The 24,368-nt window shown below is 34.5% G+C and overlaps 3 protein-coding genes and 1 pseudogene across 7 annotated transcripts; 3 read left to right on the plus strand and 1 right to left on the minus strand.

Annotated features, from left to right (window-relative positions):
• Nucleotides 1–3,537: 3,537 nt before the first annotated feature.
• LOC111283973 (putative E3 ubiquitin-protein ligase XERICO pseudogene) lies at nucleotides 3,538–5,518 on the plus strand (annotated as a pseudogene). 3 transcript variants are annotated; one of them, XR_016341081.1, is made up of 3 exons: nucleotides 3,538–3,760; nucleotides 4,489–4,532; nucleotides 4,766–5,518. The product of XR_016341081.1 is annotated as a putative E3 ubiquitin-protein ligase XERICO pseudogene, transcript variant X2 (transcript). The 3 variants fall into 3 exon arrangements; XR_016341080.1 differs by having other exon boundaries at nucleotides 3,549–3,760; nucleotides 4,489–4,554; XR_016341082.1 differs by lacking the exon at nucleotides 4,489–4,532.
• Nucleotides 5,519–7,201: 1,683 nt separating this feature from the next.
• On the plus strand, nucleotides 7,202–16,210 carry LOC111283698 (ribonuclease E/G-like protein, chloroplastic). 2 transcript variants are annotated; one of them, XM_089758770.1, is made up of 14 exons: nucleotides 7,202–7,533; nucleotides 8,343–8,446; nucleotides 9,155–9,389; nucleotides 9,994–10,243; nucleotides 10,328–11,442; nucleotides 11,553–11,870; nucleotides 12,011–12,052; nucleotides 12,376–12,500; nucleotides 13,137–13,284; nucleotides 13,898–13,970; nucleotides 14,327–14,439; nucleotides 14,649–14,768; nucleotides 14,956–15,111; nucleotides 15,565–16,210. In XM_089758770.1, exons 3-14 carry the CDS (start codon nucleotides 9,333–9,335, stop codon nucleotides 15,742–15,744), a joined length of 2,697 nt encoding a protein of 898 aa, XP_089614896.1. In that variant the 5' UTR covers nucleotides 7,202–7,533; nucleotides 8,343–8,446; nucleotides 9,155–9,332; the 3' UTR covers nucleotides 15,745–16,210. The 2 variants fall into 2 exon arrangements, with proteins under 2 accessions (XP_089614896.1, XP_022728018.1); XM_022872283.2 differs by having other exon boundaries at nucleotides 9,208–9,389.
• A 1,504-nt stretch (nucleotides 16,211–17,714) lies between these two features.
• Nucleotides 17,715–20,341, minus strand: LOC111283837 (uncharacterized). Its single transcript, XM_022872464.2, has 2 exons — nucleotides 19,869–20,341; nucleotides 17,715–18,915 (listed from the first exon to the last, which is right to left on the minus strand). Exons 1-2 carry the CDS (start codon nucleotides 20,204–20,206, stop codon nucleotides 18,090–18,092), a joined length of 1,164 nt encoding a protein of 387 aa, XP_022728199.1. The 5' UTR covers nucleotides 20,207–20,341; the 3' UTR covers nucleotides 17,715–18,089.
• Nucleotides 20,342–21,078: 737 nt separating this feature from the next.
• LOC111283797 (uncharacterized) lies at nucleotides 21,079–23,622 on the plus strand. Its single transcript, XM_022872417.2, has 6 exons — nucleotides 21,079–21,244; nucleotides 21,330–21,370; nucleotides 21,486–21,649; nucleotides 22,015–22,114; nucleotides 22,253–22,422; nucleotides 22,737–23,622. Exons 1-6 carry the CDS (start codon nucleotides 21,201–21,203, stop codon nucleotides 23,229–23,231), a joined length of 1,014 nt encoding a protein of 337 aa, XP_022728152.2. The 5' UTR covers nucleotides 21,079–21,200; the 3' UTR covers nucleotides 23,232–23,622.
• The last annotated feature ends 746 nt before the right edge of the window (nucleotides 23,623–24,368 follow it).

A 24,368-nucleotide genomic window follows, 5' to 3' on the forward strand; every position in this document is an offset into this window, starting at 1 on the left:
CATGCATTGCTTGAAATTTTGATCAAATGAAAATGGACCACCTTTGCTATAATAATAGCTTAGATTTTATGTCTTTTACTTCATATTTTTCTTGTCCAGTTGTTTTGCATTGATATTTTTCATTTTTTTAAAGTTATATTATAATATTTAACATAATATTAGAATTTTAAAAATTTTTAGTGTGATATTTAAATTATAAATTTATTAATTAATATAATATTTAAATAATTATTTATTTATTATATATTATTATTTAAAATTAATTACATTTGAGTATGTATTAAATTAGTTAATAAATTAATAATTTAAGGATAATATTAAAAATTTTTAAAATGTAAATATCACATTAAATATTTTACTATAATTTAAAAACTATTAATAAAAATAAAAATTTCAACTACCTAAAAATATCTTCGAATAACATTTTTACAAGAAAAAACTTATTGAAATTCATGCTTTTTTTAGGATCATAAATGAAATATTTTAATTAATAAATTAATTTAATTAATTTATGTAATATTTAATAAATTCAAAATTTAAATTTTAACACTTATAATTTATTTGGACTAACCGAAAATTAATTATGTACATTTAATTTCCCTTTAAAGAGGTTATTATGTGAATAATGATGCATACAAGTAATATTTATGGTTAAAAGATATTATAAAGATTTTTTTTTTTTAATTTTCAAGTACACCTTTTAGGTTTGTTAGGCAACAAAAGACAAATTATCCCTCAAATTTAGCAGTCAAATTTCCCCAACACCACTAAAAAATAAATAAAAAATAGTACCTGTATCTTTCACTTGATCCAAATGCCACCTGCATTTTTTTAAATTAAACATTAATAAAATGTAGACCAAATCCGGTATTGCATAAAAAAAAAATGATCTCAATTTCATCCCTTAAGATACCCTAGAGATGAAAAAGATTGAAGGAATTTTTTAAAATATTATAAAATTAATAAATTTATGGATAATTTATATATATATAATATAAATGAACGATCCTGAATTTTTTTTTTTTAATTTTATATATCCAGACAAAATCTTAATGTTGGATGTTTCTTGTAGTTATCATCTTTTGCCTTTGCCTGCTTCCCCCTAAAGACTACAGTCAACAAGACTTTAGAAATGCCTAACAATTTGATTTAATGAGCCCTGTCAACCTTAGTCAAATGTAAGAATTTGAGCATTTTAATCTGATAGACAACTTGGATATGCATACATATCAACATTGCACTTGCAAAAGATGCTTGAAATTTCATATACAATTTAATGATTTTTTTTTTAATTATATATCTTTTTTATTGTCTAAATTTAATTTTTTTATATTAAATGATAAGTCAAAATTATTCGAACTAATTTTTTTTAAACAATCTAACAATAGATGAATTATTTAATCTTTTAATTTAATAGTTTAAAAGTAATAATTGAAGATCATATATTCAATATAATTTCAATTAAAGACTATTGACTATACTTTAATCAAAAAATTTTACGTCAAAATAAATAAATATTATTAATTAAGTTAATTTTTTACTGATAATATGAATTAAATTTGTAATCCATTTAATATTGTCTAAACTAAAATTAAATGTCCTACAATCAATCAGGTATTTCTAGAGCAATGTTCACGTAACAATTCCATAGTTCATGCTCAAGATTAAAGAGAGAAGGGAAGTTGCAATTTTCTTCTTCTTTTTCATTTTATTCCTTACATTTGGCAAGGAAACAATCCATCAGATATGAAGGAATTTCCAAGGATTGAAGAGAGAGTGAGTCTCATTAAAAGTGATGGAGACAAGACTTTTGTTACATTAATGCAATAACATTGTCATTAGAAACACATCAGCTGCTTGACACATGGACATCGGTGTTGGAGGCCTTACGGTTTAGGATTCTGTCCCAAACCCATTAATCTGCTGACACATATCCAATGCCCCATTAAGATTTTTGACACGTGAGAAATAATTTTTTACAATTAGGGTCCCTTCCCTCTCTCCCTCCAAATTCACTGTGAAAGATGGCTGGTTAATCAGCAGAAATTCAGACGCATTGGCAGTGCTTGGATAATGACTCTGAAAAGAACTAAGGCATTGTTTGCAGACAAAGTAATCAGACAACAAATGCCACATGTCAAATGTGCAGGTGAGATATGATGAAGGGAAAGGGAGGGGTGGGGGCGGGGTCTCTACTCATTTCGTTGTGACAAACAGGAAATACATAACTAGGTCCAAAACTGCTTGTCATTGTTTGCTTGAGTTAATAGCTGATTTAGTCATTTATGGTATTTCTTAGAACAGGACAAAGCTAGACATTAATGCTTTGAAATTGTACACCTTTCAAAACAGAGAAATTCAGCATAAATGGTTAGTTCAAGAAAAACCCAAGTTGCTAAGATGTTTACATTATCAAAGATTGGACCTTTGGGAAGTAAAGTTGCCTAGGTGGTAGCTGTGACAGAAACTAGTACTACTACGAATGATGAAGGTTTTTCAATACAATTGGGATTTGCCAAATGTGAATTTCCAGTCTTTTCACTCAACTTGATGGCTTGAGGCAGGTACCTTTTTTTTTTTTAATTTATAGATTGATGTGAAACAAAGCAATATTTCTGATGCCATCTGGTGTATTGCTTTACCACTCAGCCTGTTGAGCTCCAAATTTCCTTCTAAAAAATCTTGAATCTCATTCGACTAGCAGAATGAAGGGAAAGAGGTTGTACTTTGAATAAGAAATATAAAATGATTATAAATATAAACTTATATTATAATATTTATATATCTATTTTTTGGATTTCAAATCATTTAGCGCAATCTTTAAAAATAATGTCTTATGATTTCTAAAATCTTTTGGTTTTTTTTTTTTTTTGCTTTTCAAATTGTCCTAAGCGTAGGTTGCAATGCTATAAATGCGGTCGGTAACATAGTAAACAAAATTTATTAAAATGTTTTTATTTGATCAATGGTTCTATATTTTATTAATGAACTATAACTTGTTTACCTTTTAAATTATTTGTTAATAGATTTATTTTTTAATATGGAGGTGAGTGATTTGAATTTAATTATTTAAGAGAAAAATACATATATCTATTGATTAAAATGGTCATATGAAAATTTGTAACTTAATTCGGTTAGTTTATACATTAACATCCAATTATTTAAATTTAATATTCATAATTTTTTTATTTCTAAACTATATCTTTATTATATAAAAATTAATTAAAAAATTTTCATAAAAAAAAGGCAAAAAAAATGCAGTATTAAAAATATTTGATTTGAATTTCCAGATAAAACTTTTCACGATAATTTCAATATGAAAAGTGGGAACTTGTAAATTGGAACTGAACATAAAAAAGATCGTTTCTTTTGCTTTTCCTCTTTTAGCTGCTGCAAGTCTGTAGCAGCGAAGAATCTTCTCTAATCTACTACTGTAAGAACTTAAGTTAAGCTTAAAGACACAGAGTAAACTGAAGTAAATGACAGATTGATGATATAAAGTAACCATGGTTAAAGGGATGTAGAGTCCGGAAAACCCGGAAGACTAACTATAGTTAAGTTTTATAGTTAGGGTGGGGGGTGCTATATAAGCAGAGAAGGATGGCACAGCAGCCATTACCAGACTTCAAAAAGGCTTATATATTTCATTTCTGTCAAAACCCAATTTTCCTTTTTCTATGTTTCATTGATCCCATGAAAAAAAATCTTGTTTAATTCTTGTTCTTGATACCTCCTACAGAGCAGAGTTGACCATTTTTGTGTAAGTTTCTTTGCTTAAACAAACTCAAATCTTTTTATGGTCTTCAAAGCAATGTTTGTTTTTGTTATAATGAAGCAAATGAAAGATATTAAGGGTAGCTTTATGGGGCTTTTTTGATTATGAATGAAAATGTTAGATCTCATGTCACCTTGGTGATACATTTTTCTTTTGTTCTCTAAATGGGGTGTGGTTTTCCAAATTGGAAATACGATGTCTTTCCCTTTCCCCTTTTTGTTGTGACTTTGATTTCCCATTTTGACCATGTTTATTATCATCAAGGTTTGAGCGTGGCTAGATCTTGATAATGAAAAAAATTATGAAAGGTGTTTCATTAAGCATTGATCTTTGTGGGGATGTTAGTTATAGACAATTTTGAATGCTTCTCAATTTCAATTTCCCTGTTGGGTTATTTTTCGTTTGAAATCGCATATGATGATTTGCTTCGGAAATGGTTCATATTTCAATTTCTCTGAGCCTCTACTTTATGGATTTTACTTGGAATCAAATGCCTTTTTTAAAGCCTATCATATCCTATAGGCTATAGGCTTTATCAACCTCTCCACGGCTATGAGGCCAGTAACGAGGGGCCATTTTTAACCCATCCTCATCAATGTTGTACTTGTTCGTTTTTATTCATTAAAAAAATCAGAATTCTTTGGTGATTTTTCTCCTCATATGTTTCACTAACATCTCATCACTTTCTCAATTCGATGCTGGCTCTCTTACAGGTTGCCAGGTTTTGCACTCATCAGTCATCTCTTGTCATATGAAGGTTTTCCCTCTCTGCTTCTAAGGTTATTTTCAAAATCAATTATAGTAATATTAACTCTCTTTTTCTTTGGCGTTTGTGTGTTGGTCAGTGATTTGTTCATCTTTGAGGTTATCTGCATGTGAGCGTTGTAATTAAAAGCTTGATGGTTCACTTTTGCTTTGCATAATTTGATAAATTTTACATTGATTTCTATTCTTTGTATGGTATTCTAATGGATGTTTTATGTTTTCCAGGTTATATATATCAGCACATCTCTTTTTCATTCTGAATCCCACATAAAACTCCAACCTCGATACAAAAAATGGGTCTGTCTAGTCTCCCAGCGCCATCTGAAGGAGTTCTATGTGTACTCCTGGTAAACACAGCCTTATCCATATCTATAATTAAAGGCATAATCCGATCAATCCTTCACATTGTTGGTATCCATCTTTCCTCATCATCTTCCTCAGACTCTGTTGAAAACCCCCCAGAATCACTTGACTTCCGTCTTAGTACTTCTGATACTTACATTGAGGAGTTCCGGAGTAGGACCCCAGCAGTTCGGTTTGATGCTGTATGTAGCTGCTGCAACCGGCCTGAGCATGACTGCTCCGTTTGCCTGACTCAATTTGAACCTGAATCAGAGATTAACTGCTTGTCCTGTGGCCATCTCTTTCACAAGGTGTGCCTGGAAAAGTGGTTGAATTATTGGAACGTTACATGCCCTCTTTGCAGGACTCCTCTGCTGCCTGAAGAGGAGGCTTCTTGCTTTTGGTGAGACTATCACAAGCACGCAGAGTTGAGAAAAGTTCCATGTACAGCATGTTTATTGTACAGTTATTTACGTGAATGTTATCAGCCTGGGTTTAGTGTTAGGTGAGTGTTGTTGCCCGCAAGTTTACCTTGATGTGGTGACGTATGAGAGTTTCTGACCTTTTAATGTACATATTGTGAGAGTTTCTGGTGTTATATATGCATCTCACTTCTGCCTGGAGCTTCTTCGTGGAGACTATGTCTTCTTGCTTGCTTCACTCTTTAGTGCAAATGGAATTAGATTGAAAAGAAAACTAGATTAGTGAAACTAAAATCTGCTGGCAGGTTAGATTTCAAGCTGAAACTAAGAGTACAGCAGCTCATACAGTTGTTGGCCAAAGCTTCACCATTTCAGCAGATTCCAAGGGAATGAGATAACAAAAAAAGGGGTAACCCTGAAGCACAAGGCTCCCCACTTTGCGAGAATCGGGGTGAAGGTTCATAATACATAGCCTTTTCTCTGTATTTTTGCAGAGACTGTTTTCAAAATTCGTATCCGTGATCTTCGGGTCACAAAAATGCAATCCTACCATTGCTCCGAAGCTCGCATTTCAATGGTATGAGACGAAGAGACTAAAAAAGCTAATGTCCTAATAACATCTCAGTTGTTTGGAATGAGTCAAAATTTGAATTGCATCATCTTCAAACGGAAAGCAAGAGCCCCTAAGTTTACAAGTCTAACATGAAGAATGTTCTCCAATATCATTCACAGCAATAACAGCCATACACGTCTCTGCTTGTACTACAAAATATGGACCATGATTTTGTTTCTGTTCAACAGGTTGGCTTATCAAACACCAGTTTTAAACTTAGATTGACACCAACTGCAGTTTGGCATGGAGTTATGTTTGACAAAAACATTTGAACTGGTTAAAGTCAAGTTACATCGAGGAGGTGATTATGAATGCTAACAAGTTAGATTAAGATGAATTTTTGTTAATTTTAAATTTGAGTAGATTATATATATATATATATATATATATATATGATATTTGAATTCGATTTAATTTGATATTATATAAAATAATATTTGATTTGAAATAATTTAAAATTAATAAAATATTATTTTTTAATATAAATATAAAATTAAATAAATATAAATATATAAATATAAAATTAATTAATAAATTAAAAATTTTAAATGTATCAAATCGAATTTACTTAAAATTTAATTTCGATTCTGATACTTAATTTAAAAAAAAAAAAATTAAGAGATCGGATTAAATTGGTTCAAAATAGTTAGATTCAGGTCAAACCACCTTTCCTAGAGGTGATAGACATTTGGATTCATGGGAAAAGGCAAATCTACCCAGGATTTAGCTTGCTTGACCATTGCACCAGAGTTTTACAAGCTACGACATGAACCAAGAGGTTGGAGGGGAATACCAAATTGGTTGGCTAACTTGAGACGCCACAAAATGAATGTTTTTTTTTTGTGGTCTCTGTGCTCATTGATGATCATTTATGTAGTATTTCTTTGCTAAGTGTTCAATTTGTTGACCTTGCTTCTTGACTAATAGCATTACTCTTTTATTTAAAGATTTTATTTTAAATATTTTTGTTTTTAACAAAAATATTTGATTTAAATTTCAAAGTCTATATAAAAGAATTTATGAATTGAGTTAGATCGATTCAAATTTGATTGATATTTTTAATGTTTTATTCAAGTCTCCACTTGATTTATTTATAAAGATTTATATAAAATTATTTTATTATTTAAAAATATTAAAAAATATATATTACTATACATTTAAGTTAAAAAATACTATATCTGTATAAATATTTTTACCTATTTTTTCTGCATACTTAAGGTAGCACAATGAGAAAAGTAATATATATATATATATATATATATATATGTCTTAAAAAATTTTCTTGTGTCATGTGTGGCAAATGTGCGCACTTGCCATAGAAGGAGCCAAGATAAGGGGAAGGAACCACTGAATTATCCACCGTTAGCCGAAGAGAAAAATCCCATTTATCCATTTATCCTCAAAACCAATGCCTTGGCCCTCACCCCCCTCAAATGACAAAACTCCCCTTATTATCACCCCAAATTTGCCAACCTGAGAGCTTCCGCTATCCATTACTTCTCTGAGCTCCAGCACCCCACTTTCATGGATGTCTTAGAAGCTTGGCCTCGGCCTTACAGTCTTTTCTCTCGACGAACACCCTCTTGTCTGCTTCGCTCCTTTAAGTTCTTCTCACCGTGAGTGTCACTTTTGTTCAACTGGGTTTCCGTTTTCTTCAATGTTTGTTGCTTTCTTTAAGGATAAGGATGAATGGGTTTTTGTGTGTGTGTGTGTGTGTGTGTGAAGTTGTGAAAGGTGGGAGCTTTTGTCGAATTGCTCTGGTTCGTTTGATTTTCTTTAGTTTTTCAATAGTGTTTTAATTCAGAAAGTCACTTCTTCTGTTGATTGGATAGCTTTGTTGTATTACAATTTTAAAGAGGGTTACTTTGGTAGAAGTAGTATGCACTAATAGGAGCTTTAGCATTAATGGATAATTTGCATTTCGTCAAGGAACGAAGCCTCGTTATTAGTTATTACTTGTTGTTACAATCATTCTTTTGGGTATAACCATATTTTCGGCCCTGTTCTTGCAATGATGTCTTGTGTAATTCCAAAGCCAATCAAGTTGTATTTTGTGATACTAATGTTGTTCTACTAAACATGTTTACCACCTTCTTGGTTGTGACGGAATTTGAATTTGTCTGACACATTCAAAAGAGAAAACAACAGCTAATGCGCTTTAGATGTGAAATCATGTTTGTGCTTTTTGTTGTACTATACTTCTTTAACTTCTAGAGTCGTTGTCGTTAACTGGGAAAACTACTTGTTTAGGATGCAAAGGTAAAAATATGTTTATATTATTCTAGGAAGATGCAGAACCACAATTTGGACACGGTTAGAAAACATGAATGCCATTGGATTGAAATGATGTTTTTATTTTAGATTCTCATCACCTTTGCTTCCACTCTCTCTCTTCAAGTCACTATTGATTGTACTGTTGAAGCAGGTTTTCAGGCCATCACATTCCCCTTGGAAATGTGTTCAGATTTACTCTTTGTGCTGGAAATCATAATTCTCCACCAATATCCCCAATAATGTCTTTGAAGAAAGGTAAGTGGCAGTCCTATTTTGCAATTTTATATTGACTTATGCCACAATCTGCCTTTATTATGTGGTAGATCTGACAAGATTACTTAATCTGACAGGAAAGACTTACTGTTGTTATATTTATAATCTGCCTTTATTATGTGGTAGATCTGACAAGATTACTTAATCACTACATTACTTTTGGAAAGATTCAAGGACAATAGGCAGCTCTATGATCTCCCAATTCTTTAATTCTGAACCTTGTGGGGTTGGATACAGCAGCAATTCTTCATCTTGTCTGTCAAGTGCCTCTCCTTCAACCATTTGGATGGTGAATAGCCTAAACTCAAGTTAGATCAATCGGCTTTAGGTCAAAGATAGAAAAAAAAGATACAAAGCACCATGATACCTTTTTTGCACACAAGTTGCAACTTGCCTTTAATGCAAGGAAAGGGGGTTACAGTTACAATCAATTAAGAGATGAGCAAGGACTGTGGAACCCGCCTATGTATACTGGCTGACAGATAACAATGGGAATGAGAGAAATATAGACTTTTTATGTAGTTCCTGGAAATAAAATCCTTAAAGATTATCACCATTAGCCACAAATATATCCTTTAAATTAATAGGAAAAAACCATCTTCTAGCTATTAGATATCTCTTTTTTTCTTTTATTTGTAAAGTTGGCATGTTTATCTTTATAGTTATCCAAATCTCATGTAACCCTTTCAGGGAATACTTTCCTATAGCTCAGAATGGCTGACGAACTGGACTAAATTTCTCAGGCCTATCGACAGCCCCTTTTGAAGGACTATGTGAGGTAGTTTGGACTGTAGAAGCAGATTTGGCAGAAGGTCAACTTCTCTACATTAGTGGGGAATCTGTTGCCGTAGGCTGCTGGGAACCAGAGATGGCAATCTTAATGTCTCCTACTGAACATTCACACATATGGAGGGCTGAAGTTAAGGTACTCATCCAAATCTGATAAGTGGCACAAGCTTTCTGTTGATAAACTTTGAAATGTAAAAAATTGTCAAATCAGCAAATAATCCTGATATCTGTGATTTGTATTATCTGTAATGACATGTCAAGTATTTGTAATGATATCCAAAATTTGTCTTCTTTGCACTTTCTGCATCTGAAATTATACATTTTGGATAGAAGCATTAATGAGACTAGTAATTCTTTCTTAGTTCGCTTCAACAAGACAGAATTTTGGAGAAAGTCCATGATAAGACAAGCTCTGTGTTATCGAGTTATTCTAAAGTTTGGAGGACTCCTTTCTGTACATGAGCCTCCTTTTTATTCTTTTCTCTTCATGGCAACAATGAAATTTGTCGTGAAAAATAATAAAGAATAATGATATCCTTCAGCTCTCTCTCACTCTCACTCTCTCTCTCTCTATATATATATATATATTGTTTACAAAGGAATTTTGATTCATATGGTCTTTGTTTTGATTAAAAGTAACTGGATAATAATTGTTACCTATTCATACAAAAATGAACCTGGTCATTTGTGTAACTTATATTCACTGCATATTCCATCTAATCACCTTTTATATTTGGCAGATGGCCTGCGGGGTAAATTTCAAGTACAATTATTTCATAAAAGGAGAAATGCAGCCTTTATCTGACATCACTTGGAGACCTGGACCGCAATTTTCTTTGTCAGTTCCTCCATCTAAGCAAGAAAGAAAAATTGTGGTGAGAGATTCATGGATGAGGTCTAAAACTGAAACCTGTCCACCTCATGCATGGGGGTCATGGATTGAAGAAAGTAATATTCCTATAGAACCTTCTGGCTCAGTTCAAGCTGAAGGTAATATCTCTATTTTGGGACTTTTCTATATGCAACTTCTTTAAAATGTTTCTGAACACTCAAATGCTTCCAGTGCTTTGACAGCTGACGATAAGATTACGAAACTTCATGAAAGTGATCTAAACAAGTTAGTGCGATTCTTGAAAGACCTTTCAGCCAAGGATGAAAAAGAACCAAGTGAAGTGGTTGCAAATAGTGATGCAGAGGAGGGATTATATTCTCATACACTTCTTTCTGAAAGAGACCATCCTCTTGAGGAACCTTGGTATTTTCGTTCACGTCTTTTCTTTCTCACGGATGGGGTTGATGTGGAGGCTGATATGTCAAAAGTTAACAACATTGTCAAAGATGAGATAACTAAGTTGGAAGCAAATAATCAGCATGACCAAATTACAGAAAAGTTCTTGACTGAAGAAAGCAGTCCTATAATTTCCAAGGACTCTGTATCTACTGTTATATTGATTAATTCTTCGAAATGTACCATGCAAAGGATTGCTGTAATGGAAGATGGTAAACTGGTTGAATTGTTACTTGAACCAGTTAAAAGCCATGTGCAGTGTGATAGTGTATATTTAGGAGTAGTTACAAAACTTGTTCCACATATGGGTGGTGCATTTGTAAATATTGGAAGCTCCAAACATTCTCTTATGGACATAAATCACAAGAAGGAACCGTTTGTATTCCCTCCATTTCAACAGAGGACAAAGAAACGAGCCAGAGGCTTAGTTTCTGGAGCCCCTAGTGAGCACTCAGCTACAGATGAAATTGAACCTTCCTCAGATGTTGTTTTCATTAAAGATGCAGCAGACGATGACTCTGAGGATGAGGAGCCAGAGGAAGTGCAATTTATGCATAATAGCTTTGAGGATAATGATGTTGTTGAGGATTTTGATGCTTTAGAAGTTCTGAAGGAGAGTGTGAATGGTAGTGTAGTTGACTCTGGTGAAGCAGATGCTGATTTTGAAGATTTGTTAGATGGAGAGCACCACCTAGAAGAAGGAACTCTTCTTGGTTCCTCTTCTTTAGAAATATCAAATGGCTCTTCAGTGTCACATTCCCAAGATGTAAAGGATGCTGATCAAAACAAATGGTACCATGTCCGAAAGGGCACCAAAATAATTGTGCAAGTTGTGAAAGAAGGATTGGGTACAAAAGCTCCCACATTGACTGCTTATCCAAAATTAAGAAGCAGATTCTGGGTATTTTCCCTTTTACTTTATTCGCCCCCTTTAATCCCCCCTACCCTCCCTCTCTAAATGATGGTTCATTGAGTTGCTTGTTTTTCTAAACTAGTTCTCCTGGGTTGCAGATATTACGCACTCGCTGCGACAGAATTGGAGTCTCTAGAAAGATCAGTGGAGTTGAGCATACACGTCTGAAAGTCATAGCTAAAACTTTGCAGCCCCAGGGCTTTGGTCTAACTGTAAGGACTGTTGCTACTGGACATTCTATGGAGGAGTTGCAGAAGGACTTGGACGGTTTGCTTTCAACATGGAAAAGTATAGCAGAACATGCTAAATCAGCGGCTCTTGCAGCAGATGAAGGTGTAGAAGGGGCAACACCTGTTTTGCTGCATAGAGCAATGGGTCAAACACTCTCAGTTGTCCAGGATTACTTTAATGATACAGCAAGTCTCTGTCATTTATTTTATCTCCCTTTCTGACATTCACTTATACCTTTCCAATGCTTTATTTTACATCAGAAGCTTATGATAGTCTCTCTACAATTATAGCCCCTAATATCACCTCTTTTTGGATGTACCTTCAGGTTAACAAAATGGTAGTTGACTCGCCAAGAACATATTACGAGGTATTGCGTTATTGGGATTGAAAGGCAATGAATGCATATCTTTCTGCAAGGCAATGAATGCATATCTTTCTGCATGCAGGCATGCGTGTGATTTTTTGTTTTCATTACTTGTGTATCCTCACTTTTTTTTTTCTTTTTAATCAAATTTTAACCATAGCTAAAGATACTGAATTAATTTTGTTTATAAAGCAAAAAGTGGCTTATATCTTTTTACTGGGTATTTCTGATTTTACTTTATCATTGCTATTCTTAGATCTCACTATCTTTGTATTAATTATTTGCTATGAAATAGGAAGATATTAACTTTTCCTTTTTGGTATCAGGTTACCAACTATCTTCAGGATATAGCTCCTGATCTTTGTGATCGAGTAGAGTTATATGATAAAAGAATTCCCTTTTTTGATGATTTCAACATTGAGGAAGAGATCAACAATATGCTTAGCAAAAGGTGAGGGTTGCTTTGTTCTGCAAATACTCTTAATTTTTTACGATATATGTAGCTGTGAGGATGGGTTTGTAAGCTATTTGTTACTTTTATAATAATGTTCGGTGATCTCCTGATAGATTTGATTCCTTGTAATTGGCTGATCTTGCTTTCCTGGGTTAGAGTTATAAAAATCAAGTATTCAGGAGTTAACTAGATGAGGCTTCAAACTCAGTAACCAAGAGGTTCAGGAGATGGATGTCATTCAATCTTTTGGGTCTGGAAGAAAGGATTTTTGCTATCTTTAAAGCCACTACCAGAATCGGGGTGCTGAGACCTAAAAACTGGGTCTAATATCTTTCCCTCAATTGGCTTCAGAATTTTGCATGCATCTCTGGATTGTTTGATCATTTTCTTGAAGAAAAATATTCCACTGAGATCAAAACATAGACACAAGCTATGATTATGGAAATGTTCTGAAAAAGTGAATAAATAAGGTGAATTGTCGTAATTCATTCCTATTAGAGGAGTCAAACTAATCATTGCTAATATTTTCCCCCAAATTCTTAATGATTATGTAAAGTTGCCTCTGTGTTATCGGGGAAATTTCTGTACCTTCTCTGTTTCCTACCTGATGTCAACTGCAACTTTTGTCTACAGGGTTCCACTCCCTAACGGAGGTTCCCTGGTGATTGAACAAACGGAGGCCTTAGTCTCTATTGATGTGAATGGAGGACATGGGATGTTTGGTCATGGAACATCACAGGAGAAGGCCACTTTAGATGTCAACCTTGCAGCTGCTAAACAAGTATTTTAAACACTTATTATTATTAAACTTTGTATGGCCATACTTATACATTGGTGTGTGTCAATCTGAGAGACTACATATGCCACTGGATCATGGATCTCATCGTTTTTATTTACTTTCTTAGAAATATAATTTACTGTTTCTTAGTTTCTTTCTACTTCAACTATATTTAAATATTTTTTATTGCATGTGGGATGGGTAATCACTTTTTTCTCATAGTGCCTGCAGATGGCTACTCTAAGACCCTTGGCATGCCAATAATCAATCCAACTGATATAAACACAATCGTGTGACTTAACATTTATATAAAGATGTAAAAAATTGGACTCGGGTATCCCAATAATTATTTCCCTTGATATAAGCACAATCATGCTACTTAACATTCAAATTAAGAAGTGAGTTTCACCTTCAGCAAGTGTAAGAGAAAGTAGGGAGAAGGAGGAAAGGTAACAGGTGTGAGTATCTTTTATTAAGTACTTCTGTTCTGTGCATAATCAATCTTCCTTGCAGTCTCTTGTTCTTCATGTATGTTGTTTTAAAAAATTTATCCATCCATTAGGACCCTTAAAGGGTTTGTTAGTTAATTTATTAAACAGAAAAAATTGCTTTTCAGATTGCGAGGGAGTTACGTCTTAGGGATATTGGTGGCATTATTGTAGTTGATTTCATTGATATGGTAGATGACTGTAAGTCTCTCTCTCTCTCATTTTTATAGTTATCTTTGCTATCTGTCTGTTTATTAGATCTATCTCAATTTCACCTTTGAAATGCTATATCTTGCTTAAACTGTCAAACGTGTATTACAGTTCATGTGAATTTTTCTATCCATCTTGTTAAGGGAAGTGCTCTAGTAAACCTTGAAGATGCTAATACTCTCTCTTAGTCTCTCCTTTTCCCTATCCATCTCATTGGTATAACTGCTCAAGTGCTCCTTGTAAATGATACATGCTTGAACTAGCAAAACAAGTTACCGTTGAAGTGTTTTAACTTCTAAGGAGTAAGGAAATATGTCACTGATGTTACTTGGCTCTCTAATTTTCAGCTAATAAGAGACTAGTATATGAAGAAGTTAAGAAAGCAGTTGAGAGAGACCGATCAATGGTGAAAGTCTCTGAATTATCAAAACATGGGCTCATGGAAATAACAAGAAAGAGGGTATGCTGGTTCCTGATTTTTTTTTTTTGACTTTTTATTTTTGGGGAACTTTCCCAGAGTGCCAATGAATGATATATATGTAGACCTAGTCCAAGTTTATATCTAATTTTGAACTTGAGATAAAACCATATTTCCAATGGCAACATTTGCTTTTCAATTTCAACTGAACTACCTCTTTTTAACTTATAAGTAGTTATAATCTTGAACAGGTTCGGCCTAGTGTGACATTTATGATTAGCGAACCATGCACATGCTGTCATGGTACTGGGAGGGTTGAAGCTCTAGAGACTTCCTTCTCAAAAATTGAACAAGAAATTTGTCGATTACTTGTAAGTTATATATATTTTTAGAACATAACATACTTTGCAACTCCACGGATAAGAGTTGGGAGAAGTTCTGTTCTAATTATAATTATAATTATAATTATAATTATAACAAACTCTTGTTTTTCCTCTTCTTTTGATGGGAATGGCAACAAAATAGTCTGTTTATTCCTTTTTCTTTTTTTGGCATTAGGCGGCAATGAAACAGAAACCGGACCCTGAAAACCCAAAATCTTGGCCAAGATTTGTACTGAAGGTTGACCAACACATGTGTAATTACCTAACCTCAGGGAAAAGGACAAGACTTGCATTCTTGAGCAGTTCCCTGAAAGTTTGGATTCTTTTGAAGGTGCACCATGTTCATTGAGTTACATTCTTATTTCATTTCTGCATTGTTATCACAATTTATATAACATAAATACTATAATTCCATCACATTGTCTTTTAACTTAACCTTCAAATATTCAATCGCTATATGCTGGGTGCTTGGCATTGTTTGCTTATAAACATTCTGTGTTCATCTTCTCATCATCCCACAATTCCCTTGAACATTCTTTAAGTCTATTTTAGGATGTAATATCTAGTTCAGGAACATTCTTCATTTGAACAATTTATCTATCTTCAACCTTGACATCCTTGGCCACTAATATCATTTCTGTTTCTACAAAAATTTTAGTGAACATGAGTAATTTTGTATTTGGGCATTGCCTGAAACTAAATTTGTCTGGATGATTAGTTTATATTCTACACTGATTATATTATTTGCAATGTTTTCACTGATCACCAGAATTTTAATACACAGGTAGCCAGAGGTTTCACCCGGGGAGTATTTGAGTTGAAACTATTTACAGATGAGAAAGCTGACAAAAATCAGCATCAAGTTGCTATTTCAATGTTGCGAACAGCAGAAGCTAGAACTAGCAATTCTGGCAAGAAACTGACTCTTGTTCCAGTTAAAAGGGCTAAGGCTAATAGGAAATAGGAGAAGGACTGGTTTTCTATACAACGGGCTTCTTCCTCTGCGTCTTGTATTCGGAAGGGAAGGGATCAATGGGAAGAGGTGGTTTAGTATCAAGTTGTTTTCCATGGCCTCCTAGCTGTTAGTACCGTGTGAGTCAAGCCAGTCTAAAGTTCCTACTGCATTCTTTTTTTCATTGAGCTGTTTAGTTCATATTGCTTGGCAAACCAATTTTGATCCTGGGAACAACTTTCTTGACAGCAAAATGTTCCATGGTATCAGTTTGATATTGATTGTAGTAGTTCAATTCTAGAAATCTGAATCTTCTTCTTCCCTCTTAAGAAAACTTCTGAATCGAAAGAGGCCCTCGTGTAACCATCAATTTCAACTGGTACTACATTGTTAAGTTTTGTTGTATCTGAGTGCCACTTACTGTTCTCATTTGTTCAAAGGTTCAAAGAAGGGTGTATCAGGTTCATTTGTTGCACTATGCACATTCCTCCAAGAAAAAATATCACAAACGGCCATGTCATATAAGAAACCGCCATTCCTCAGCTCCAGGAGCTGGCTTCCCGAACAGATAAAAATGTGTATCCTTAAATTGCCACCTTCATCATCAAATGGAACATTTCCGTGTCTTTACTGTTAAGTGGTCCTTTCAAATCATCATCACATACAAATGAATTAGTTTCATTTGTACTCGCTTCCTTTATTTCTGCGACATCTGTCACATTGATAAAAGTGGCACACGCAGTCTGGTTGGCAGCCATAAAATCCTCTCCGGTTCTAACAACCATGTTATCCGATTGAAATGTGGCATTTGATGTGGAGGTAAGGAAGGTTATGATCTTTATTGAAGGGTGGAAAAGGGTCCGCTGGCTCATTGTAGCTAGCTATAATGGTGAAAACTAGGACCTCTATTCCAAATATGTAAAGCATTGCCTAAATCTTCCAGTTCTAGATAATCTAGAAGGACCCAACATTTTTTTATGAACTAAAAGCTCCTACAATGAACTGAATCTATTTATTAAGACCAAAATCAAAGTACCCAGATTACTAAAATGCAAGAATTCAGTAAAAATGTAGCAAGCAATTTGAGAATTTGACTTGCCTTTATAAAGATGAAGCTAAAACAAAGAGAAAAACAGTGAAGATACTGAAAACCCAAAAATTCATCCCATTATTTTCTACTTGGTTAATCTATCATTTGTCATTCGTCACTTAAAATTGGTTACTTACATCACAGTAACACTCACATCATCAACATCTAAATCAACAGTCTTTGTTTCAGTAATTTCTGCCATTATGGGATTAGACGTGGAAGCTGCTTTTCAAAGTTCCATTGCTCGAAGGTTTTTCTTTATGTCAAACCTGCAATCCAACTGGGGCAGACTCAATTTTTGTACCAATGCCTTTGCTTTTTGGATCAACCCCTGTAAGAGTTTTTTAACCCCCATACTTTCCAATTATAAAGTCTTTTGAGTAGGGAAGAGGGGACACCAGATTTTCTGGTATTTGTGATCCAAATGCGGGTGGAGGATATAATCATGTCTCCTGACAGGACCATCACTTATCAACATTTGGTTGCAAAAGTCCTAAGATACAATGTCTCAACAAATCATCAATCAACACACCAAATTTATGTTGGTGCCTCGCATCTGATCTCGTACTTGGAGCATTGAGACCCACTAAAGGTAGCACTAGTGCACTACCCTTGTGCCGAGACAAGTTGAGCACTGTTGACTATTGTAGATGAATCTGAGGGTTTAAATTTCTTCCTTTTTGGCAATGGAAATATCTTTAGTTTCAAGCATTCATCAAACAGCATCTCAACAAGGGATTGCCTCAATAGTCAAGGTTGTTAAACCTTGACCATAAGTGGTCTTGTTGTTTGAATCACCATGAATTTTTGTTGTTGATAATCTTTTAATGCATGACTAATGCCAGATACAACACATCTTCTTCTGCCTAACTCTTGTACTAATAACGAATGATTTGGTATACATGAGAAAAGAGTGAAATAAGTTTATATAATCAGAGAAAACGAACAATAGTACATAAGAACTTTCGTTAAAGAAGTATTTGGTCACAACCTTAATTCAGTGCTGCGTCTCCTATGATTTCGTCAGTGGAAATGTACACGTATTATAACAGAAAGGTTCTTTGTATATACACAAGGACGATGGCGATCAGGGTCAATATGTACAACACACCCATGAGGTAGTAAATAGCATCTCCAAAAGGTAAAAGCTCCTAGTGAACCCTAATGCATGACATTTTACTCTATTGATTCCCACTATATTGGATGTTAATCTAGAATGGACACAAATTTTAACTAGTGTACTTGCTAGCTGGGCAGAACGCATGCATCAAGCAGAAGGAATTTTGTCAGGTGTGCAAGATGCAGCCCTATGTTGGATGCGATTTATGCTTAGTTCCATACTTCTTTGAACCATATCTTCCAGTAACCTCTTGGCAGTTTCAGCAGCTTTATCTGCTCCATCTACACGGGTAGCAATATCGTAAACAATTTTCTCTAGAACCGAGGAAGCCAATTTCTTTCCCCGAGGAGTATCTCTGAGCAAATCCAAGAGTGTCCGAGCTCTTTCTTGAGCTATGCTTGTGCCTTCTACAGTCAGTCGCAGAAGCCCCGGGATTGCACCTTCTTTAAGAATGAGTTCCCTGTATTTTTCTCGACAGCTTTGGCACAAAGAAAGCAAAGCTCCAACAGCATGCTGTGTGCTGACAAGAGAGCCATCTTCTACCGTCTCTACCAAGGTTAAGATCCCACCATCTGAATCAGTGATTGCAACTCGCCCTTCTTCGGATATAGAAAGGATCTCAAGTAGGGCCGTTGCTTTTTCAGCAAACTTGGAATATTTCTTGCATTGTTTGAGGAGGTTTATAAGTGGGGAAACTGCTTTAGCATCAAGAACAGGAACAGAATTCTCTTTGCAGGTCGATAAGTTGTGCAAGGCAGTGACAGCATCAACTTTTCCCTGAACACTTCCAGAGCTAAGGATTTGGACCAGAAGGGGTGCAGCTCCAGATGCTGCAATTGTAGGCTTGTTAGGTGCAGCAGCTGAGAGTGTTAATATTGCTGCTGTGGCTAATTCTCTAAAACCGCTGTTTTGCAATTTGAGAAGCTCTACAAGCGGAGGGACAGCCCCTGCTGTCACTATATTGACCTTGTTTCTGATAACACAAAATGAGGATGACAAACAGATGAATTGTCTACATATAACAATTGTACATTAACAATTCAATTAACCAATGAAAGAAGATGATGGTAGCAAGAGTAAAAAGTACAGAACTGCATAAACGACTACATGAAAGAAAACGATTCAAGCAACATTCCAGAAATTAGAATCATTAAATGGCATTTCTCATAATTGTGAACCATCCATCACATAATTAACTTAAATTTCTTGAACCGAACAGAATCATTAACATGTGGAAAGAAAATTGAAATTGGTTGCCAACACTAGAATGACTGCTGGACATCTACTAGAGCTTTTGCAGACTATTAACCAGGAATATATCATTCAGAGAGAACAGTCAACAGCTAGGGCATGTATTTATGCTAAATTTAAGCATCTGAACACATAGATTCAAATTGCATCAAGAAACCATTTTTCCTAGAGCTTCTCACCCAAAATATCCACTTGGACATTAGAATCAAAACAATCAGAAAAACAAAGAGCTAACTCCACCTGAATCTATCCCCTCAATTAACTATTTTATTTGGGCAAAGACCATAAGCGATGCAATAAAATCCAACAAAAATCAACCAAGCTCCTAACAAAACCGAAAACAATCATCAAAACAACACCAAATAGTCCAATATTCTCAACGTTTCACACCCACATAAAAGGAAGAAAAAGAAAATAAAAAAATTTCCCACCTTTACAGAGTTTACTCAAAGAACTAGAGAATCCAAGCCTATACATTATCATTAATTTTTATCCTTTTTTTCCCTCTAATCATTTCTCCCTTATTTTTCCAAGAAACCAAGCAAACAATGACAACTCAAACCACTATGGTTCTAAAAAGAAACAAAAACCCAAAAAAAATTGAAACTTTAAAATAAACCCAAATATGGATCTATGTTTAAAAAAATTAAAAAAAGCAGATAAAAAGTTAGAGACCTTTCATTTCTAACAGCAAGGTTGAGAAGAGCAAGAAGAGAAGCTTCACGTGCATCAAGATTAGAAGACAAGAGCATGAAAACAAGAGGCTGAATAACCCCAGCAGCAGCAAACTTTGAACGTGTCTTGACAGATGATTTTCTAACAACTTTTCTTATATCTCTAGCAGCTTCAATCTTGGCCTGAAGATCTCCAGTTATCAGCTTCTCAGAAAGCTCTAGTACGAGGGTTTGTTTCTGGTGGTTCCAAGTTTCTTCTTCTTGGTCATTGCTGGCAGTGCTGGCGGTGGTCGTTGGGGTTGCTGGTGGTGTCTCCTCCTCCTCTTGGTCATGACCCATTTCTTCTTTTGGTTTCTTGTGCACCTGCAGCTGCTGTTCTGGACAGAGGGTTTGCTGTATTGGTTTTCTGCCCTTTTATCTTTGGATTGTGGTTTTGGGTCTCTTTGTCCTAAAAACCCAACAACCAACACAAAAGCAAAACTCCAAAAACAAAAATCAAAACATAAAAACATAAGTACATACTAAAGTTTTAATTATTACAACTAATTTCATAATTCTATGCTTTTTTTTTTCTTTTCTTTCCATAATTAGTTAATTACTTGGGATAAAAAGTTTGAAAGTTAGGAGAAGAGACTTGATGTTTTTTTTCCTTTAAAGGAAAGAAAAGGAAAAAGAAAAACTTGCAATTTTCCTAATTTTTTTCTAATACTAAAAATAAATCTACCAACCTTTTTTTTTATTATTTTAATTGAAAAGGAATCATGTGCTGTTTTCAACACCGCAGGAATATATGTAGCATATGCTGCCAACAAACAAAGAAACAAGGTTGCCTTGGTTAGATCAATAAAAAAAACTGAAAAATTTTAAACAACAAATTCATTACCTAGAACAAGATTTCAAGTCCAAGATACAAATCTTGCCCTTGAAATAAAACAACAAATGGACATTACTGCCAAAAATTTTTTTTTGGCACATTTCCTTTTTATAATATTAAATGAAAAATTTTATTAATGATTAGATAAAAAATCACAAATAAGAGAAGAGTTAGATAAAAATACTATACATATTAGTAAAACATAAAAGTACAAGTAGAAATTAAAGAAAGCTAAAAAAGATAGAAAAAATGGTAATTTTGCATATTAGATAGATATTTCTGTAACACAAAGTCAAGGCTTTATTATTAAAAAGAAAAAAAATCACACTCTTTTCCTGATTTTCCATTTTTTCTTCTATCTATTTCCAACCCTAGCCTCCAATCCAGCTTATCTCAAAACCCTGGCACTCCTCCCTATCTCTCTCTTTAGCCTCCATAGATCTCAAAATCCTAGCTTTCATGGGTTCCAGAAAAGTCAGTGACAAAGATGGCGCTGGCCCTGGGTAATACAAATCTATACCCTTTTGCCCTTTGTTATCGATTTACAAACACTCTCAATGTTTAATAGTTTTTTGCCTTCTTGTGCAGGAAAATATTTATTGGAGGCTTAGCTAAGGATACAACTCTAGGTGAGCTGAGCCTTTTTTTTTTTTTTTTAATCTCTTTGAGGTTTCTATTTATTTTTCTTTGATGGGTGTTCTGCAATTTGCTGACTTTTTGCTTTTTTTTTTTGGGTTTTTTTAGAGACATTTACTAAGTACTTTGAAAAGTATGGGGAGATAACAGATTTTGTTATAATGAAAGATCGGCATACGGGTCGGCCCCGTGGTTTCGGGTTCATTACCTTTGCGGATCCTTCTGTTGTTGACACTGTTATGCAAGAGGATCATGTTATTAATGGCAAGCGAGTAAGCTAAACCCTCAGCCTTTTTTGTATTTGTATTATTGTTGTTTTATTTGAAGATTCTGCTGTTGGTTACAATTTGGACAAATCTCAACTTTACCTGTGTTGGGGGTCTGATAAATTTTAGAACTCAAGGTTTGGCTACTTTCATTGCATTTGAGTTGTGCTGAGTTAAGCTTCTTAGTGTTAATGTCGCTGTAATTTTAAGAACAAAAAAAAAAAAATCTTAGTCATTTGTAATGTGATTCTTAAGAAGTGAGCACCATGTTGTTGAGGTGGATTTAGCTGTAATGTGATTTTTGTATTTCATGGAAAAGTTGGATTGATCTTGTTATGAGACTTGCATAATGGATTTTTTTTTTGGCACAGGTTGAGATTAAAAGGACTATTCCAAAAGGTACTTCACAGTCAAATGACTTCAAGACAAAGAAAATATTTGTTGGTGGGATTCCAACTTCTGTTACCGAAGGTCTGATATTTGATATATATTCATTTTTTGTGACATTGAGTGTTATATTTTACTTTACGAATTGTTATTGTTGACGCTTTTAACTGGAGAATATTGTTAATTTATTATTTTTCCTTTTAATTGCTGTTTGAACCTTAGATGAGTTAAAGAATTTCTTCTCGAAGTATGGAAAGGTGGTGGAACATGAGATAATACGTGACCATGCAACCAAGCGTTCTCGCGGGTTTGGGTTTATCGTGTTTGACAGTGAAAAAGTTGTTGACAATATGCTGGCCAATGGAAACATGATAGATATGGAGGGTACCCAGGTGAATACTTTTGTTAAATGGTTTCCTATACAATCTGATGTAAACAGATATGTATATGCTCTTTGCACAGAAACAGTGCAAAGTGACATGTCAAACTCTTCCAATGATGGAATTAACTGTTATTGTTATTCTCTTGAATTAAATATCATCATTTCACTTCTGTTGGTTTTAAGAGTTATTTAGTTCTCAACTTTCAATTTAGCTGAGTTTGGTGCAGGTTTATTGTTGTTGTTATGACTCTTTTCCTCTCAAGGCAGGTTGTCAAGATAATTTCTGGTGAAGGAAACCTAGGTTAACTTACTTCTTTGTTGTAGGTTGAAATCAAGAAGGCTGAACCAAAGAAAGCCTCAAACCCACCACCTGATCCTGCATATGGTAGTGAATCTAGGGCTCGCTCATACAATGATGGTTTTGGTGGATTTGGTGATTATGGTGGTTTTGGTCCTGCTCCTTATAGGTCTTTTGGAGGATTTGCCAGTAGATTTGGAGATTATGGTGGTTATGCTGGTGGTGGTGCTGATTTTGGAGGTAGTTATGGGGGTTTTGGTGGTGGTTTTTCTGGTTATCGTGGAGATTCATCATTTGGTTATTCTAGCCGGTTTGGTTCCTACGCTGGTGGGCTTAGTGGGAGTGGTATAGGTGCATATGGGCGTGGAGGCGGAGGCGGAGGCTACGGAAGTTATGGTGGTTCAGGCTCAGGCGGTAGTTATGAGTCAGGCCCAGCTGCTGGTTTTGGTGGACCAGGTGGATTATATGGTAGTAGAACAGGATATGGAGGCAGTAGCCGCTATCATCCTTACTCAAGGTAGAGCGTGTTTAAGATCTTCCATAGAAGTTGCCCCAGCTTTTCAAATTTCAGCATTTCTCATCACATGGTTCGGTAGGCACTGTGCACTTTTGCAAGTGGACACCATCTAGAAGATCAGAGGAACTATTAGATTTGCCCATCTTCAATCTATTGCTTAGAGAACCCAAGTTAGATCAGCATCAACCTAGAGCTTCTCATCAAAGCGCAAACTTGAATACTAGTTGAGCTGCTGTCTTGTGCTTTAAGTTTTTATTGTCATTTTATTGTAGTTAAAGACTTCTATCTTGTTTTAAGCTTAGTTAGAACCACTTTTGAGGTGTGGATGTAACATTTAGGTAATTAGTAATTACACGCTAGATTGTTTTCGAAATAGAGAGCTTGTTGCTTTTCAACTTTCTAGTTTTTCTTGGAATGCATATCTCAAGTTGTAGGTAACTTTCACAAATAGCAGAGACATTTCTGTGGTTCTTTAGTTACACAGGTAAGAGAACTACTCAATTTAAGTTTCTAGTACACTGGTTTACTGTTGAACTAAACCGCGTTTTGGCTCCGATGGCTTGAAATGCTTGTGGATATTATTTAACGAGGAAGATGACTTTTAATAGTGTGGGTACATATGTTGGGAATGCATGCACTAGTGCATCTAAAAAGTTTAGAACTTGCATGGTGTTCTGCATTTCAGGTGCAGGATTTGTAAATGTTTGTTGAGCAGCTCCTGACATTTACCATTTACCATTTTGAGGTAAGTAGTGATAAAATTAAAGAAATATAAATATTTTCAAACCATAAATTGTATAGCTGGAGCAAAAAAATTCAAAACTACGACCTAACATGATTTTTTTTTTTTTTTTGGTCTTTCACACAATCAGACTCTTGAGTTATGGGATATAAGACATAGTTATTTGTTGTTGTAGCATAAATTGTATAGCTGGAGTGAGATGAAGCAGAATGCTTTTGGCTCTAACCAAGTTTGCTTGTGCTAATTATATACTATTGTGGTTGACTTGAACTGCAAATTATATACTACTGTTCTTTCAGATTTGATAGTTTCTGATGAATGAGTATATAAGATTGCCCAAGTAGTGTATCACTCCTGAACCGTATATGAAACCTGTTTACTTGAAATTAATTGGCTCAT

Source organism: Durio zibethinus, chromosome 3 (genome assembly GCF_047325235.1).
Source record: "Durio zibethinus cultivar Kanyao isolate XHJ-2024 chromosome 3, ASM4732523v1, whole genome shotgun sequence".
NCBI lineage: Eukaryota > Viridiplantae > Streptophyta > Magnoliopsida > Malvales > Malvaceae > Durio > Durio zibethinus.

Excerpts from the sequence above, each read along its gene's own strand:
- LOC111283698 (XM_022872283.2), top strand. The coding sequence starts at position 7,442 with ATGGATGTCTTAGAAGCTTGGCCTCGGCCTTACAGTCTTTTCTCTCGA. Across the intron at positions 7,534-8,342 it reads TCCTTTAAGTTCTTCTCACC|GTTTTCAGGCCATCACATTC; the intron begins GTGAGTGTCACT and ends CTGTTGAAGCAG. Across the intron at positions 8,447-9,207 it reads AATAATGTCTTTGAAGAAAG|GCCTATCGACAGCCCCTTTT; the intron begins GTAAGTGGCAGT and ends TAAATTTCTCAG.
- LOC111283837 (XM_022872464.2), bottom strand. The coding sequence starts at position 20,206 with ATGGGTCATGACCAAGAGGAGGAGGAGACACCACCAGCAACCCCAACG. Across the intron at positions 18,916-19,868 it reads CTTGCTGTTAGAAATGAAAG|AAACAAGGTCAATATAGTGA; the intron begins GTCTCTAACTTT and ends TTGTGTTATCAG.
- LOC111283797 (XM_022872417.2), top strand. The coding sequence starts at position 21,201 with ATGGGTTCCAGAAAAGTCAGTGACAAAGATGGCGCTGGCCCTGG. Across the intron at positions 21,245-21,329 it reads AAAGATGGCGCTGGCCCTGG|GAAAATATTTATTGGAGGCT; the intron begins GTAATACAAATC and ends CTTCTTGTGCAG. Across the intron at positions 21,371-21,485 it reads AGCTAAGGATACAACTCTAG|AGACATTTACTAAGTACTTT; the intron begins GTGAGCTGAGCC and ends GGGTTTTTTTAG.